Source organism: Gymnogyps californianus, chromosome 18, assembly GCF_018139145.2.
Source record: "Gymnogyps californianus isolate 813 chromosome 18, ASM1813914v2, whole genome shotgun sequence".
Classification (NCBI taxonomy): domain Eukaryota; kingdom Metazoa; phylum Chordata; class Aves; order Accipitriformes; family Cathartidae; genus Gymnogyps; species Gymnogyps californianus.
The window spans coordinates 6,174,584-6,192,153 of NC_059488.1; the positions used below are offsets into that span (position 1 = coordinate 6,174,584).

Below are 17,570 nucleotides of genomic sequence, written 5' to 3' on the forward strand. Positions count from 1 at the left end.
TAAAAAGGTCAGTCCTTTTGGTCTAACTCTCTGGTATTGTGTCCCCCAACCTCTCTAACCAAATAAATAACTCATCGCTGCCTGTAACCCCATTGAGCAGCCAATACCGATTTAGGACTGGTGTTCTTGCAGATATTACAGGACCTCATGCAATACAGCAAAAGGGAATTTTCTAAAAAGTGGGAAATAAAAATGTCACACTAGCGATCACACAACTAGGTCTTCAAGCTCATGATCATTTGAGGCTCTCTGTGTGGTCTAAAATAAAAAGGTTAAAAGATACATAATGTAGTTGTCTTTGTTTTTTGTTTTCTTTTTATACAGAAATCATACACACAGAACTTCAACCTGAAACTTCATAACAAAAAAAAGTCCACTAATTTAAGGAAAGCATTTTGTTGTGCAAAAAGTCCCTCCCCCCTCCCCTGTTCACCTTCATCTACTGAGGGTCTCACACACACATAAAGTTTCCTTCCAACAGGCGAGTTGGTAAGAAAGAGTCCTCCCTATATACAGTGAATTAGAGAGAAGCTGGATACAGTGCTGGCAAGAGGCATGAGATGATTGCCTCTATCTGGAAGTGTCCATGTTCTCCTCCTTAAAGTTACTGCAGTGCTCTATAACTTTCCTATGGATAAAACAAGGACAAGGAGAGAGGGTTTAGTTTAAAGCTTATTGCATGACAGTTGTGGGACAGTAACATAAGAACTGTCCAACAGCTTGATCTCTAAGCAAATGTATACGATTTGCAGCAGGCAGTCTCTTCTGAGATACGCATCAACCGCTATTTGTGTCAAAACCAGTATACTCCACAAAAGCAGCTCAGAGCTCACAGTTCATCCCCGCTGAATTTCAAGTCATGTTAGTATACATCCAGATCCACATGTAACCGTTCATTCATCACCCCCATATCCAAATCGTCAGATAACTTTGAATCACATCAGGAAACACATGCATACAGATGTTTGTCATTCACCCTGCTGTCATCTGTCCCTGCTTTTCCTGTTCTTTTCATTACCATTCTTGCACTGTCCCATCACCATACACAACCTGCCTAACTGTGAGAGTCTTCCGCAGGCTTCAGTCACCTCCAGCGTTTAGCAGCCCTTCAGCTACGGGGAATGCCTGCTGCCCACCCACCAGCTACGTATTCCCAGCCGATCTCTGCCTCTCTTTTATAGTCATCCTAGAGGTAGGAAATTCTAGCTCTCAGTTTGCCAATGATTAGAAACTGCAGCTGGCTTTTAAAACTCTGAAAGAATGACTCCAAAGGAAGGTCACGTAACAAAGTTGGGGAAGCTCACAAAGGTGATGGACTCTCTCCACCTTTTGAAAAATCCTCTCATTTTAACTGTGCAGTCAGCAATTTTACTGACAGGACAGTATGACTGGAGACACGGAGCCCACACGAGTATGGAGAATAGCGATGACTGGAGACTATCGGCGTAAGAGCTGCAATTAGCCATGTGGCTCCCCTGTCCAACAAGCCACTTCTATAACCAGTTTGCCCAGCATCCATCAACCCTGAATGATCTGTGTGTATTGTCCACCTATAAACACCTCCCTAGTCTTCTGTTTTCTTCCTCTTTTTCCTACTCTTCTCCTGCGTTTGCTTCTTACCCCTCGTACACATCAGTACAGGCCTTTCTTTGATGTAGAAGCCTTACTTGATGTAGAAGAAAAAAAAAACTAAACTAAAGCTAAATTGAATGTTTGATGATAGTGCATTGGTTTCCTACCGGGCCATTTCCTTGGTCTCTTGCCGTGCTGAGGCCATTTTAATCATGTCCTTCAGAAGGGGAATCCCACCTTCTTTGATCAGCAGTGGGCAGTACTTGTCAGCTGCAGAGAAAAGAATAAAACAGGTCCTTGTGAACCTTCACAGGAGTGGTATAAAGGGTGGCAGGAGGGGAAGGAGAAGCCTGTGGCCTGAGAAGCCAAAACCTTTTCTTTTTTATGGAGCCAGCCTGCTAGGGGTGCCCTGGCTGTGAAAACAACAGACACAAAATGGCTGAGAACATAAGAGCATGGCCAGAAGGATCAAAACACTGAAGGAATTTCCTACGCACTCAGTCTCATTGGTTTTTTGTTTGGCTGCGCCGCCTGGACATTCCTGCATCATTCAAAGAAGGTTCTCTCTACCTACAGAGCTAAGCTGGGAAGACTTCTTCAGCTAACGAGCTCAGACCCACACCCTCAGCTTCTACAATGCAGTGGATGTGATTTCGAAAAGGGAACTTACGGTAGACAGAGACCAGGTTATACAGTGCCCAGGTAGCCCAGTGCTGGCTGACTGGGGAGATCCCTTGTGGAAGAAGTCGAAGGATTGGTTCAAATGACCTGCACAGAAATATTGCAGAAGTTGTTAAAAATCCAAGAGCTGCTTCTTTCAGCACCTTTGCCACTCAAAGCAATACAAACTATGTGCTCATAGATACCATAGCAGTAAATCCCTCGGCATGTCAAAGATTCTGGCATCAAAGACTAAGTCCGTGTCACACGGCAATACTGGCAGGCTTACAGGCCCTACCACTTTAGCATAAACATGCTGCCCAGATAAATAGCTGCAACGAACGCAACTGAGTCCAAGAACTGATTTCCATCCTCTGTCAGTTATTTCCTCACAACAGCTGAAACCCAGCAGCACTGATCTTTCTGTAGAGGGGCCAAAGCAAAATTATACCCAGCCAAAGCCGGCTGCTCACGTGCAATGGTTGCTGTGTTTCTTCTGACAACAATAATGTGTCTATACCGTAGCTCAGGCATTGGAATGCCATTCGTTCTGGATGCCTGCCAAGCACTAAGGGAATACAGAGTACCTGATACCCTCTTACAGGAAGGGCTTTGGAGGATTCCACCAGTTGTATTAACCCTTGAAGGGATTTCTTGGAACTGTGTCTAAATATCCCCCAGAGAAGAGTGAAAGCTACAGCAATCCATGTGACTTTCAGAAGCAAACAGACTTAAGGAGGTGCACAGGACAGCAGTCTCAGAGGAAAATGCTTAGGCAGTCCCAGATCATGGGTTTCCTGAACTATGCAATTTCACCAGAAACATGCAGGAGAAATTCCCACACTTCTCCCACCGGAATTGCCAGGCAAGGTGTCTAATTTCAGCAGCCTGTGTGACATGTTTCAAAGGAAGATGTAAAATCCTCACTAAAGAATGTGTCCCTGAGGATGTTTCTCCTTCACTCTAAACAGAGCCTCCATGCTGCTATACCTCTTCCCTTCTCCCTGTTAGTGCTTGCTTCCTGTGACAATCCTGGCTCCTAGGTGAGTGGGCCAAACTTTTCTATTCCTCACCTGTAATTGATATTTCTCCTGGAGTTGATATCCCAGCTCTGGATGGCTGCCCACATCCTCTTTACAACTTCCTCTCGGTGGGGCTCACATATACCCCAAGCCTCTGGACCATCAAACATGATATGGGAGAGCACACCGCAGGCATTATAGGATACCTCAATCCCATCTGCTTTGCTCTCCAGCAGGTTGCTGACAGGAGAGAAGAGATCATTTAGAGGTGCTGAGGCACCAAAGGTTTAAAAGTCTCCAGGTGACTCAGGAGCAGAGCTCCAGAGCATTCACGCTGCCCCAGCCCGGCTGTTCATTAGCCAGGCACTCACCTGAACACACTGATGAACTGGGAGGTCATGAGCTGCGGGCGGAGCTCCTTCACCTCTGCTACATTGCCCAGGAGGCCCAGCATGTTGCGATGCAGCTCCTGTTTCTCTGGGAACTCCTAAGCAAGCAAAGAAAAGGATTATACAAAAGCAGGGCTATGGCGATGCTGAGAACAAGCAACCCTGGACAAAAATTGTACAGCACATCTAGGAAGGCTGAGTATTTTTGGGTAGTCAGCAATGGCTCTTCAGCAGATGCCAAATGGGACTGCCAGTGTTAAAGATATATGTGCAATGAGAGAATCGAGGCCAGGGCCCACTACTCAATGCTGCTCTACTTAAGGGGGACTGTGTACAAGATGGGGAAAGAGGAAGATGTGTTGAGTGTAAGTTTTTCTGTTCTTCTACTGGTTGGGTGGATGGATGTGAGAAAGAAGAAAATCTGCAAGCTTTTTCTTTCCTGTTTGTGCAACATAGGAAGTACTGCTTATAGATTAGCATAGCCAAGGATCCCGCCCAGGCACCTGCATCTCCACTGCTAATGTCAGCATTCCTCTAGAGGAAACCAGACATACTTACTTTCAAGCACTCCAAGAACAGTTTCATGCCGCTGTAGTTAAGGAACATCTCACAGTTATCAGGGGTCTCATCAGTGATGTTCCAGAGGGCACTCCAGGAGAACTCCATCACCTGATCGCACTACAGAGCCGAAGAGAAAGGCACAGAAACAGAGCTTTGCTAATGTGGGAGCCCAGTGCAAACCAACCACTTGTTTTTCCTCTCTGGTATCACCCTAGATGGCTCCAGAGGTAAGAAAACCTTGTTATTCACTTTCAACTTGTCAGCAAGTGGGTTTTTTGTTTAATATTTTTGCCTCTCTCACATTCCCCTGCCCTCACCCTGGGACAGGAAATTCTGCAGCATCAGCTGAGATGTCTTGTGTTTGTTAGAGAAGCTGAGCTGGCACTCTGGACTGATCTCCATGTCTAAGTCAAACTGAAGAGAAAATACTCTATGTATATGTTTTTGGGGGAAACACTCACCGTTTTGTCAGCCAGCTTCTTCTGAATCAACTTTAGCATTGTCTGTGGGCAGAGGAAGGGGAAGAGTGAGAAACAGTTCAGGAATCGGAGAGCTAAAACTAACTGCTGTAGTACTGCAGGGCTGGCTACAGCCAATTTGCAGGCATATGCAATTTTGATCCTTTGTACAGAGCCTACTTGGTATCTCTTTCTCTAAACCAGTGGGACTGGGTTATGTTCAATGTTACAAGTATTCACAGAGCTGAATTACGTCACGGTTCCCGAGCTGTAGAGTTTGCAGTCAAGTCAGTTTTGATCTGTATGACAAAGTCTGGAATGTGGTATAACTGCAGCAAAGCATTGGCCTCTGCAGTTCTTTAAAAAGGTGAGGGATGTGGGTTGACATGAGTTGGAAAGCTGATGCAAACTCAGGGAGATGCAGAAGGAGCTAGTCAGAAGGTGGTACCCGTTCTGGAAATAATACGATGTGGTGAAGAGGTAAGGTATAAGGTTACACTGCTTCCCTGCTCTCACAGACAGCCTGTCTCTGAGATCATGACTTCCAGTGCTGCTAAGCAAGTAAAAGATGGCACACAGAGGGGTAGTTTCCAGGAAAGGTTAGCATTGCTAGGACACTAGTTCCCTCCCGTGATACTGCAAGGTTGGATCACTGGCTGGATGCATTTGGTGGACTGCTGCAAGGGAATTGTGCTAGCCTGGGTTAAGGATAAGTAGACACCTTGGGACCATACCAACCATGACAAACCCCATCTTGCCCACAGCTTCTTTATGATCGTTGTCCACCTGGCAGACCAGAGCGTTACAGAGGTGCACAGCGATGCGCTGGATAGACTCATCCTGCCGGCTCTGGTTGAGGATGTTCAGCAGCAGCTCGTTGACTCGGCGGTACTGGAACTCCAGCTCCTCAGGAATGCTGAAGTTACACAGTGTCAGGCAGCAGTTTCGCTGTACCTGGGTCAAAAGGAAGCAAGTGCTGGGCCAAGTGGCTATGAAAACATGGACCCCATCACCTCATGTTTCCTTGCTGCTTGGTACTGAAACTATCTTCTTGCTTGACTACAAGCACTAAAATTTCTGTTACCTTCCTATCTAGCACTGTGCTTTAGCTGTGCTCTATCGGTACCCTCTTCTCCCTCCCTGTCACTCTAGTCTCACAGGGCCACACAATCACCCAATGCCCATCCCTTTCCAAGCCAGTTCCTCACTGCCTCTAAGCTCTCTATGCAGAAGTCGCCATTCTGCAACCCAGTGGCATCATAATGTCAGCTAGCTTCCAGTACAGTGTATTGGGATAGCGTTTCTTTCTGTTGACTCAACACCCTCAACGCCCACACCCTTTTCACCCCACACTCAGTGCTGGACATCTATGCTGTGTGTCGTATACACCCTTTGACCACTACCATCAGATAAAAAGGAGCCTTGCTATCATCACGTTCTTCCCCTTCTTCTCGAGAACATCACGTGGATAAGGAGCACCCTGCATGTAATCCTCCTTACTGAGTGAAGGCAAGGAGCAGATCTGGGCAATAGCTTCTCTGGTGTCTGCCTCGGCTCACATCCTGGAGGCTTAGAAGACCCAGATGCTAACACCAGGCTAAAGACTTAATGCAGAGAAGGACTATGGGAGCCAAAGGAGACTGGGCTGCTCTTACTGTGACTTCCTGGTAGGACTCCATGCCATTCAGCACCACCTGGATGACCTGGCGCCGCAGCTTTACGCTCTGCTCCATGCGGTACTCGGAGTTGGTCAAGTAGAACAGTGCCGCGCTGCCTGTCACCTGGATGTTTTTGTCGTCCTTGTGGCACTTGAGGGCTGTGATCACCAGCTGCAGAGAAGCAACATGAAGCTTCAGTGCCACTGACTTGCTGTTGAGTCTTAGAGTGACTGTTACAAGCCTGCAAGGAATGCGTGGCCCAGGCATTCCAGGAACATGCTTATGAAATGAAGGTACCCAGTTCCACTGCACTGCTGAAAGTTTCTCCAGAATGGCCTGATCTGGTGTCCCAGGGTGACGAAGAGACTGGGACTGCAAAATTTCCCTTGTCAGAATGAGGTAAATGCTAGCACGGGGCTTACCTGAAGAGCTCGCAGCAGCTGGCTGCAGCGTTCGATACGGGCAATGTCAAAAAGGAGGTTGATGGCCCGGGAAGTGATTTCTGGCCGGTGTTCAGTGTAAGCCTCAATAGCATTCAGGACTTGCTCTTCGTTCTTGTCTCCACTCACCTGGCATGGAGGAACAAAAAGAGTCAAGGAAGAAATGAGGAAGGAGGAAAACCAACATGAGAAGGGAACTCTGAAGGGTCGAAGGGTACAACTTCCCTCTGCCCTGCTAGTAGGATTAGGCCCAGGATGAGAGCAAAGAGGTTAAGTCACTTAGCCCAGAGGGATGAGAAATGGCACCTTCGGGGCAGGAGGATGCTATTCACAGGTAAGACTCCTGTTGTCTTAAATCCTTTTCCTGTAGTCACAGACATCCTGGTCCTTCAGGCAGGATGACTTTTCCATGCCCTTCTCCAAGAGGCATGTTTTTTAACCCTTGTAAAAACCATGTGGGGTACAGGTCTTACCTTCTGGCAGTTTTCCTGCATTATCAAGTAGCTATTGAAAGGTCAGAGCTCGGTTGTCATACCCAAGACCCTAAGAACTCCACTCTACTGGCAGCCAGTAATTTTCATGTTCTTTCAACTTCTACCAAGTACCTACTGGTGATATTCTTGTGGCCTCATTACCTTGTAGGCTGGAATATGCGTCAGGCGGCAGAGAGATGTTTCAAAAAGGCCCAAGAACTGGAGTGGTCGTTTCAGACCCCGGAACGGAGCAATGCTGCTCTTTGCTGGCTCAATGCTGAGGGGGGTGGGGAAAAAAAAAAAAAGAGATCACTCACGTTGGTACTGTTTCTTCAAGTGTCTCCTGCCACAGAGACAGCTACCAGCTCTCCATTCACTCTGACTGTACTGCCTCATAACTAGAGTGATAATAGCTACAATTCAGTTGTACACCAGCCAGCTTCTCCTAAACGTAATGCTAGACATTCATCCCAGGGGATCCTGAGTGAAGGGCTAAATGTGTTGAACAAAAACAGCAGTAAGAATTCACACAGACAGAATGCAGCTTTCCCAGGTGGAATTTATCCTGGGAATTCACTAGGTGGGGTGAACGTTTCCTCTTAGAAAAGGGCTGTGGATTTCACTGATCCAAAGTATTTGCAAACTGGACTGCATGTCATCTGGTAGACATGCTAGTCTGCTGCTGTGATCATGCAAGAACACTAGTTTTGCTGCCATGTTCCTTATTGACGAAGAGCCAGTATTTTTTCACCAGCTCTGGTGGAAAGGAGCCAGTACTGTCCCACTTGTTTGCTTTTGTTCAGTAAGTGCTTGGGGAATAGGAGGGCAGAGTTCTTGGCTGATCTGGAAAACCAGACCTCTAGGTACGCCCCTACTGAGGTGCACCAGGACTTTCAAAAGTTTATCTGCCCAGTGTCCAGGTCAAATCTGAAAATATGCCTTTAGATTCTAAGTTCCTAAAACTCTCAGCCCTTGTATGAACATTGATGTATTGACTCAGTGTAGAAATGTCCTGTGTCGGAAGAGCCTGGATTTCAGTGAGGGTAAGAATGTTTCGTGTAGAAAATGTGTAAAGGGCTTTGGAGTCCTTTCAGAAAAAATATAAACCACTGCAAGAGATCCCTGGAAGAATGTGTGTGGAAAAGAACTGAAATACTTCTTCAGATATGTATGGCAGGCAGATAGGATGAATTCTTTATTACTCTTAAAAGTCCTTACATGTGTCACATACAGGAACCACAGCTGATTTCCATACCAGTCTTTAGTGTCAGGAGAAACTAGCAACAGTTGTATCCTGCTCTTTAGCATTAATTAGACCTACAGAATTTGGAAACTTAGGAGAGGGAACTGTTCTTAATTCATCTTTGACTGATCTATCCATCCAAGCAGACCTCAGTAATTGCTGTTTCCTTACCTTGTCTGGCCCATCTTCTCCTCCATGCTTGAGATAGTGCAGTTCTCCAGCATGGTGTGCCCTGAGATATCGAGCGAAGTGAGGTTTACCAAGTTTTCCACAAACAGGTTTAGAACCCACCGGGTCAGCTTGAATTTGTAATAACTGGACAGATGGTCTCGGGAGATATCCAAGTGCCTGCAAATGACAGAGAGCATCTCAGAGCCTGGAAAGCATTAGCTGGGGCTTCTGCCTCTCTACCAGAGGAAGATGACAAGCCAAGTGTGACTATATTTTTTACTTATTTTTTATTATTATTTCCTTCACAAGATACAGGAATGTGGTTCTGTAAGATCTGGCAGCAGGATCTGGCCCTGTGTCTAACCAAAGCACACAGATATCTGGTAGAGGTCTGCTTAGAATGGAACACAATGAATCACTTGGCCACGTATCACAAGGAAGTTGCTCCAGGCTCAGGAACTGCCTTTGCCAAGCTCCATCACAGCAGCCACCTGAGCATTTCTGCCTGGTGATTAAGATGCACTAGAGGATCTTTGCATCCCCAGAAACATATGTTGCCTCATCCCACAAATTACGTTACACAAATTTTTGTCTGCTTCCCCAATCTAGTATTTTTTCCACCCCAGGCTATTACGCTGCCCTGATTTCATTCAGGTATTTAAATGCTTAAGCTTTGGGGAAACCCTGATGCTAAGGGAGTGGTGAGACAAACGGACCAGCCATCATGTGCAGGTGGGGTCCCTTACAGGACAGGGGCTGCTCTTGCCTGCCAAGCAGTAGCTAAGACCCTTGAGAGAGACTTTTCTCAACTGCCTAAGACAGGAGCCAACATCCCAATCACAAAAATGTCTTCTACCTGTTGTAGACCAAGTTTCATTGCAAGTCATTGGGAGTTAAAGTACTTGGATTTAGAAAATGTTATCCAGGATGTTCCATGAGACTCCTAGGTCATATGTTAACATGGTACCCCCTAGTGTCTGCAGTCAGTAGAGGCGATACTAAAGCCATTGCAAAGCGTCCTCCGTGTGAACAGTAAGGCCCTTTTCTTTGGCTTGGGAAGTCCTGGATCCCTTTCCTGATACCACTGTGCAGTTTGAATAGCGATTGTCTCAACTCTGTTTCAGGAAGTCATTTCACTGTCAACACTGTTAGGTCAGGAGTGCCTATTTATTTACACTGCTTGTTCCCTTGGTTGCACCATCCATGCACAGTGCACTTCCACAGAGCACAGCCAGTAGGCAGTCTGAGGTCAGAGTTTTTCCTAGTTTTCTCTCAGAGCCAGGCTTAAACTTTGGACATTCTTGTTTGACAAGTGGTTTGGAGGATTGAGTTTCACAGTGTGATTATCGCTATATTAGTTTATGTACACATCTGTAGTAATTTTTTTGCCATCTCTCAGGTATTCAGCTGTTCTGTTTTTGTTTGGCTGGGGGGGTGGTTGGTTTGGTTTTGTTTTCTTTTTTTGGGGTGTGTGTGGTGTTTTTTGTTTTTCCAAGAGGGAGTTTCTGCTAAGTGGTGCCCTTTTGCAGGCAAAATGCAGGCTGGCTTTAGACATGTCAGATATGTACAGTGAGTTAATGAGTGAGCCTGTTCCTGGGAAGGTTTATAACTTAAGGCCAGCAGTGGGTGGCGCTCTGTTAGCAGGCAAGTACACCATTCCTAAAAGACCTTTCCCTATCGGTGGGAAAAGGATAAACAAGGAAGAACAGATCTGCTGACCTGAGCTTGCGAAGCTGTGCGATCACTTGGATGTGCTCCTCTGAAAGGTCCATGTTGTAAAGCACTAAGGAAACCAGACTGTCCTTCCACTGGGTCAGAAATCCCACATCATTCAGCTGGATCCCAGAGAGATCAAGAGCTGCAAGGGAGGCCAAAGGCCGAAGCAACGTCTCCACATTTACCCCTTCGATCAAGCGGCCCAGGTTCAGGAAGCGCAAGCGGCTAAAGCCTTCAAAAGTAAAGTCCTTGACCAAGACCTGGCGAGTGGGGTTCACCAAACAGTCATCTTCACAGCCTCCAGGGTTCTCCTCCTCATAGAAGATATTACAGCAGCCAAAGAGGCTAAGGGAGATAAGCGTGTGGCTGAAGCTCACCAAGGTTTGCAGACTCTTGGCTGTCAGCTTCTCACAGTTAGTCAGGTAGAGCTCAACAAGATCCTGGAAGATGGGAAATCAAAGTTAGAAATATCTCACAGGTAGAGTGCCCACCCTGTTTGCTACAACACCTCCCACTGGGAGAACCTGAGACCTTATATCACCAGACTTGACCAGTGTCCCCATCCCTACAGTGGCTCTGGGAGCTGACAAGGAAGAGGCTGAGGTTCTCCCAAAGAAAATTTGGACAGTGAAGGATGGAGTCTTGGGAATCTCTGGGTGCCTGGGATTCTAGCCAGTGCCCGTGCAGCAATGCTGCTATATGAAGTGGCAGCTGGAGGCTGTCAGTGCAATACCACCTGCTTCCTGATGGCCTCCAGGTCCTGGTCCTGCACAATCTGCTCCCGTAAGTGGATCCGAGCTAGCCTGGTGCTCCGGGGATCTGAGAACAGGGTGAAGAAGCTTTCATGGGGTTCAAAGATGCTGTCCGTCTTCACCAACTCCACGTACCTGTATTGGGGCAATGGCGTTAGCACAGCATGACACAAAGGCTCAGCTACAGCTCTAGCACCTTCACTGGTTACAAGAAAATGTGACCAAGTGTGTAAGCACAAGCAGACTCCCTCCTGATCACCCAGAATAGCCTTTGGGGTAACGGGAGCTGGCCTATTACCATTTCTTGCACAGAACTGATGATCCTTAGGAAAATCTCAGGCAAAGATTTGTGCAAGGTCATGTGTGTGTGTGAGCAAACTGGAATCTGGCAAGCACAGACTCCAGGATCTTTTTTCCCTAGCTGTTTAAAGCTAGTAATTTGATTTTTTTTCATTTTTCAGAAAATTAGCTGGCCAAAGTTCTCTGCCAGACTTTGTGGGCAGGCGTTCAGCCAAGAAAGACTGTGATAGCCAAATGATATAAATCCCTGGAAACAGGTTGCTTTGTAAAGCTATGGGAGCAGCAGCCTTAAAATTTAACATCTGTTAGCACTTTGCACTCTTATTTTTCTGGTTTGAGAGTTGTAATGCTTCAGTGGTGGGAAATGGGAAGGCTCCTTTGTGGCTTACTGATGTTCTTGGAAGAACCAGTGACTGTTTCACTCTGGGTTTACCTATGTGGAAATGGTGATTTCCACAGAAACTAGGATGATATAGCAGTACAATAGCCCCTGGGGGCATTTCCTTCTGAAGTTAATGCAAATCCTTATTTCCAATATGAGGACCAATTGGAAAAAAAACAGCCCTATGAATTCTTCCCCATTTTTTTTCCCCTTTCCCATCACTCTTCTTAGAGAACTATACTCCTCCTTCCCTGAGCTCCCGGCTCCTTCCCAAACCAGACAACAGCTTCTCCACAGGCCTGAAACGTACTCATTGACAAGTTCGTCACAAATCTCGCTTGGCAAGAAGATGTCAGGATGGAGCCGGAGAGTTTCGTTGTCCAGTAGGTAGCAGAGAGTCCCCTCCAAGTTGCGAAGGCAGTAATCTGTGCACAAGGTCATTAGTGACTCGGGGCTATCGGATGCCATCTTGAGGGAAGTTATGGGAAGGGGAAGAGCAGAAGGAAGCTTTTGATTCAGTAGATCCTTTCCTCAAATGAAGTTCCAGGATGAATTTACAGGGACATCAGGACAGCTATAAGCAGAGGGGAAAAAAAGATGCATTGAGAAAGGCACATTGGCAAGTGTCCTGCAAAGCTGTTGTACCAGCAGGATGTTGATAGTTGCATTTACAGCCCATCACTTGCTGACCTCAAAAGAACCTGCAGCATTTTTGCCTCTCTGGCAGTATGCCCTTAATTCCTTGGTATCCTCACCCCCAGGGGACACTGCGGGAATGAGTTAACATGAAACATGTCTGGAAATGAGGCTACACAGCAAGAAAAAGTTTCCTCATTGCAGGGGTTATCTGGCTGACAAAGGCCCTCTGAAAGGGAAGTGGCAGAAACCACATTGCATGGTTTCCTTCAGAGTGGGTTGGATAAACCACCAGAAAGTTTACTGTTGGGACTATCCTTTGTATGGCCCCAGTGGGATCTGGTGGCCCCACATCTTGTGCCTGTAATTCTGTTTGCCACCATTCCAAGTGAATTTCATGTTCAAGCTGAATGTTTCCCTGTAGTGCCAAGCCAGAAGCTTCATCAAAGTCCTTGAACTAGACCATGAAGCGGATCAGAAGCCAGAGGGAAACATACGGACTGGTTTGGCTTCCCTTTGAGTGCAGTATAAAGCAAGGTTTATGCATGTGCAGGACTTCTATACATCCAGCTCCCTGGGACACACTCACCCAAACCGTTCCAAATCTGTCACAAAAAGTATGAGTGACTAATCTGGAAAAAGGCAAGATACTTTTGCCCTTCTTCATTTTTAGTACAGGGTAAAGAAGGATGGGCGAGGCAGACAATTGGGGAAAGCTATTCCTGTCTCTCTTCTTATTTGAAAAAATCTCATGGCTTTAGTATTAAGACTTGCTCGCTGGCACTGAAGGAGGGCTTGCTGGAGCCTTGGAGGTGTTTAGCAGAAGACCAACAACACCATTTCACTCTCAAAGAGTCAAATCACATTAGAAGCAACCCTAATGTGAACTCTTCTATATATTTCCATGGACACACAAAAATTGTGTTGAAATGTTTATTTTTGATGTAAACCCTGTGTCTTATCAATAAGTATGTCCCTGCTGGCAGTGAAAACACCAGTGCTATGGAGTCAGTTGTTATTCTCTGCACCACAGCTGAGCAGCCATTGCTGGGGAAGTTGTTGCAAAATGTCCTTAGCTATATTCTGTTTCTGATCTTTATCCTGCAGCTGCGAAGATCAGGACACTTGTCTGTCTCTCCAGCTTTCTGCTTCTCTAAAGCCTCCAGTGCTCTCTCTTTCCTTCACTCCTGCAGTATCAGTACAAGATGGAAGAGTTTAACTCCCTTTCCTCACCTTAATCACTACCCCCAAAGGAAGCCGGGGTGGATCAGGCACCTTCCCTCCTCCCCCTTCAGACGCTCTGTTCAGCCACTGCCTGGGCCATGACACCCATACGAAGGATCAGTTAAGGCTGTGGATGAGGTAACTTCTCAAATTCAGGCACCAAATGGTCTCTGTGGGTGACTGGAGCACAGCTGTGACTGAGCCTGCCCAGCAGCCCGGGCTCCTGGCCTTCTGATCCTTCCCTGTGCTGGAGAATGGATTCCCATGCAAACATGAAGGGAGCACAAGTTGGAAATCAAAGCTCTTTTCTTTCTTCCTTCCTTCTGTGTTTTGCTAATTCTTTTTCTGAGGGCGTGCTTCAGTGCCAGGGACAAAGAGTTGGCCAAGGAATTAACCCAACACAGAAAGGAGCCTCTCAAAAAGCAAGCGGAGATCAGCAGAACTGCTCCTCGCTCAGCAACAGAGGAACGGCCGCGCTGGATCACTCCTGCGGTACGCCCACCCCAGGCCTGGGCCAAATCTTGTTCTAGTGTAAGTGGACAAAACCTTACTGGCAGAAGCAGGCACTGGTGCTGAACTTGACTTGTTTTTTGGCTTTACTTGAATTTGATCGATAGTTTCTCCTTCCTATAAGCATCTTTGGGAACTATATCTGCAGGCAACTGGCAGGATCATGTTGCAATCAAACTCCTTCTGACCCATTGTGTTCTGACCTACAACTTTCAACAGCCTTTCCAGTGGGGATCTCAGGTTCTCTGCTGGTTTTGGTTCAAGAGGCTAAAGGTCTCCAAGCAAAAGCAGATACTGAGGAAAAAAACAAACCCAAAAACTCAGCAATCACAAAAATTGTACTTAACATCCTGATCAGAGATAGTTTAAAAGGTGTAACCTGCTCTTCTGGGTCACTGAGTCCTGAGCTGGGGCCACAATAACATGTGACTTCTCAAGGGTGCCATGATAGCTCAGAGACCTTTGAGATGCATGTGGTACAAACAACGAAAACGAGTAAAATGGTGGGTCTTCAATTTTGAAAAAGAAGGAAATCCATGATCCACAGCCCTCTCCTTTGTAGTTAAGTCAGGAGAGAAGACAAGGATGAAATGGGCCACTGAGCGCAGAGTATCATCTCACTGGCTGTGAGGTCCTGGCTATGGGAGTGCAGGTGGGAGGAAGCTGTCCTGTGCTCTGCACTGTGTCTGCTTTGGAGACGAATCTGCTTCACCTCCAGAACGAGTCCCTCTCGCAGATTTTGCCTGAAGCTTGCTTGAGAGAATCTTTCCAGAAACGCAAGATCAACAGGAAGATCTGAACCAGCCGGGAAACGTGTTCTGCTATCCCTACCAGTTCCCCTGCGCCACCAGACAGTAGGTCCCGGCAGCCAGTGTTCTTCCACTGTTTACTACTGATGGCCAGAGAACTCGAAAACAATTTCCCATTGACAATCTATTATCACGTGCAGCTGGAAACGGCCAGTGCTTGGGACTTGTCCAAGCAGCTTAGAGCGCTAAAGGGCAAGGACTGCCTTCCTGTGGCTCTGACAATCCTCTATTCCCCCTCTGCTGAGACCAGCACAATGTAGCCGGTTGATCCTAACCCTGGAGAAATCAGCTGCCCTTTAACTTCTGAGCTCCCCGTGATCCGCCAACAAAATCCCATGCAGCAGGTTAATATAGAGAAAAGTGGTTAAACTGTCCCACTAAAATAACACCAAAGCAAAGCATTCGTCCTCATGATTTATTAGAGATATCTGAGTAGCACCCAGAGCTGCTGCTGTGACCTTTTGCACAGGACACGGTACAAGCTAGTCTCTCCCTCCTCAGTTAGACTCAAGACATGTGGGCAGGGGGAGATGGAAGTAAGTGTGTCAATAGCTGCACCGATCAATATTTTCTCTAGTTATAAGCTCAGTATGTTGATAAAAATAAATGAACTAGAGATGCTGACAAATCATTAACATTTGCCTAATCATTATCCTCAGGCAGCTTTCAACAGCAAGTTGCCTGCCTAGCAGACTGTCACCAGTGCTTTCCAATGATGGGCAGTGAGCTGTCTAGCGCATGTGTGTTTTTGAAGGGTCAAAGAGAGACATATGAAACACGCCAAAAATTCAAGTGCAAGAATCGAAAAGCGACTAGAACTACAGCTGCCAATATTTTTTCCAATTTATTTCACTAATAGATTTGCCTCCATCTTAATGCACGAAGGAATCAAGTCCCTTGGAGACACAGAAGCAGGCATGTAAAAGCCTGTATACCCAACTACCCCTAGAAGCAGCCCTCTCTGTGGAGTAACAGCACCCTCCCACCCCCCACGGACCCAAGGGAAGCCGCAGTACAGGCAGCTTTGCTCTCCCCCATCGCCAGCCTTCCAGGTCCTGCCAGCCTCTTTGACAAATACTGCTTATTCGTAGGCTACATCCGTATTGTTACGGCACTTCGGGCTGCACTGGCACGCGAGGCTTGGGACCGCTCTTGGCACTCCTGGGGCTGCCCGTGCCAATATTCTCTACCTTGGAGTTCAGATCGATCTTCTCTCCCAGTCTCTCTCTCCAGGCGGCTGCCCAAAGCCAAGCCTGACTCACCGTGGCTCCGCGCCAACAACATAACGTTTACGCTGTTGCTACAAAAATGATTGGCAAAGCTGACTTTTCCAGCATCAGGGACTTGTCCAAGGAGAGGGCAAACAATACGCGCTGACGTGAACTGATTACGACGACTTTAGAATAACAAATTTAATGTAAATGCAGAGTTTGGCACGGGTTACATTTTGAAGGAAAACTGCACTGTCATTTTAGCTGGCATCTTGCAGCTTCAAATCACTGTGTTTTTATTAATTGATGGATCATCGCAGCTTGTGCGGGGAAATACCATCCCTGCCTTACAGCAGGGAGACTGAAGTAGTAAATTGAACTATTCTGTGGCCCAGCAAAGCCTGCCATTTCCAAACTTGTCAGCCTGCCGAGACCGACATCGCAAATGAAACAAATGACTCGTGCTAGCCGGGAAACATGTTGATCTTTGCACCTGCCTGCAGTAAAAATGCTCCTTCGGATCACTGAATTATATCACGGATTTTCTTTCCAAAAGGTCACCTGCCCAAGAGGACACCCGCGGGAGCCCCCGGGTTACCGCTCCCTGGGCACTGGGGATCCGCCACCGCCAGACCGCGATGGTCTCTGACAGCCTTGCGAGCCCTTTCACCAGCCTGCAGGCAGGTCTGGTCCCAAACCCTCCCTCGCTCCCCTGACACGGGGCGCCGGCCCCGCTCCGTGGGGCGAGTTTCCATTCCCGAGGCACTCAGAGGTCACCTCGCCCGGCAGCACCGGGGATCCTCCCGGCCGGGCTGCCGCGGCCCAGGGCCCTGCCTGGCGGGGCCCGGCTGCTCCCGGTAGTCCCGGGGAGGGGACGGGGGCTTCGCCGGGGGGGCACCGGGCGGCGCTGCTGGGGGCGGCGGTTCCGCGTGGGGCGGCGCTGCCTCCCCACCCCTCGGCGGGCAGGCCCGGTGCCGCCGGGCAGGGCGAGCCCCGCGGGTCGGATTGAGGAGGGGGACGCCGGCACTCACCTGGCGCCAGGCCCCCGCCCGGCGCGGCGGAATGGGGGGCGGCGGGAGTCCCGGCTCGTCCCGGCGCCGCTCCCCGGGGCGGGCAGGGGGTCCGCGTCCTCCTCGGGCCCGCTCCCCCCGCCGCGGCCTCCGCTGTCAACAAACCCCGCCGTCACTTCCGCCAGCCGGGCCGCCCGCACCGGAAGCGCCGCCGCTTTCCCCCCCCGGAAACACCGTCCAGCCCGGAACGCTCGGGCCGTGCCCGCCGGTCCCCCCTCCCCGGCACCCGCCGGAGCCGGAAGGCAGCGTGGGGTCGTCGGGGCCCCGCCGGCCCCGGCTCTCCCTCACACACCGTGACCTCACGGTGACGTGA

General features: G+C 48.2%; 1 protein-coding gene across 1 annotated transcript; it reads right to left on the minus strand.

Annotated features, from left to right (window-relative positions):
• Positions 1-430: 430 nt before the first annotated feature.
• ZER1 (zyg-11 related cell cycle regulator) lies at positions 431-17,276 on the minus strand. Its single transcript, XM_050908136.1, has 16 exons — positions 17,219-17,276; positions 12,108-12,371; positions 11,100-11,250; positions 10,367-10,803; positions 8,648-8,824; positions 7,396-7,510; positions 6,743-6,889; positions 6,318-6,491; positions 5,401-5,616; positions 4,666-4,707; positions 4,202-4,321; positions 3,626-3,741; positions 3,306-3,494; positions 2,243-2,340; positions 1,740-1,842; positions 431-628 (listed from the first exon to the last, which is right to left on the minus strand). Exons 2-16 carry the CDS (start codon positions 12,263-12,265, stop codon positions 571-573), a joined length of 2,301 nt encoding a protein of 766 aa, XP_050764093.1. The 5' UTR covers positions 12,266-12,371; positions 17,219-17,276; the 3' UTR covers positions 431-570.
• Positions 17,277-17,570: the final 294 nt, after the last annotated feature.

What these genes read in the sequence shown, in the direction of transcription:
- ZER1 (XM_050908136.1), bottom strand. Translation starts at nt 12,265, where the DNA reads ATGGCATCCGATAGCCCCGAGTCACTAATGACCTTGTGCACAGATTAC. An exon ending in AGTCCTACCAGGAAGTCACA is followed by an intron (nt 5,617 to 6,317) that starts GTAAGAGCAGCC and finishes CTTTTGACCCAG; the next exon opens with GTACAGCGAAACTGCTGCCT. An exon ending in AGGAGAAATATCAATTACAG is followed by an intron (nt 2,341 to 3,305) that starts GTGAGGAATAGA and finishes ATTTCTGTGCAG; the next exon opens with GTCATTTGAACCAATCCTTC.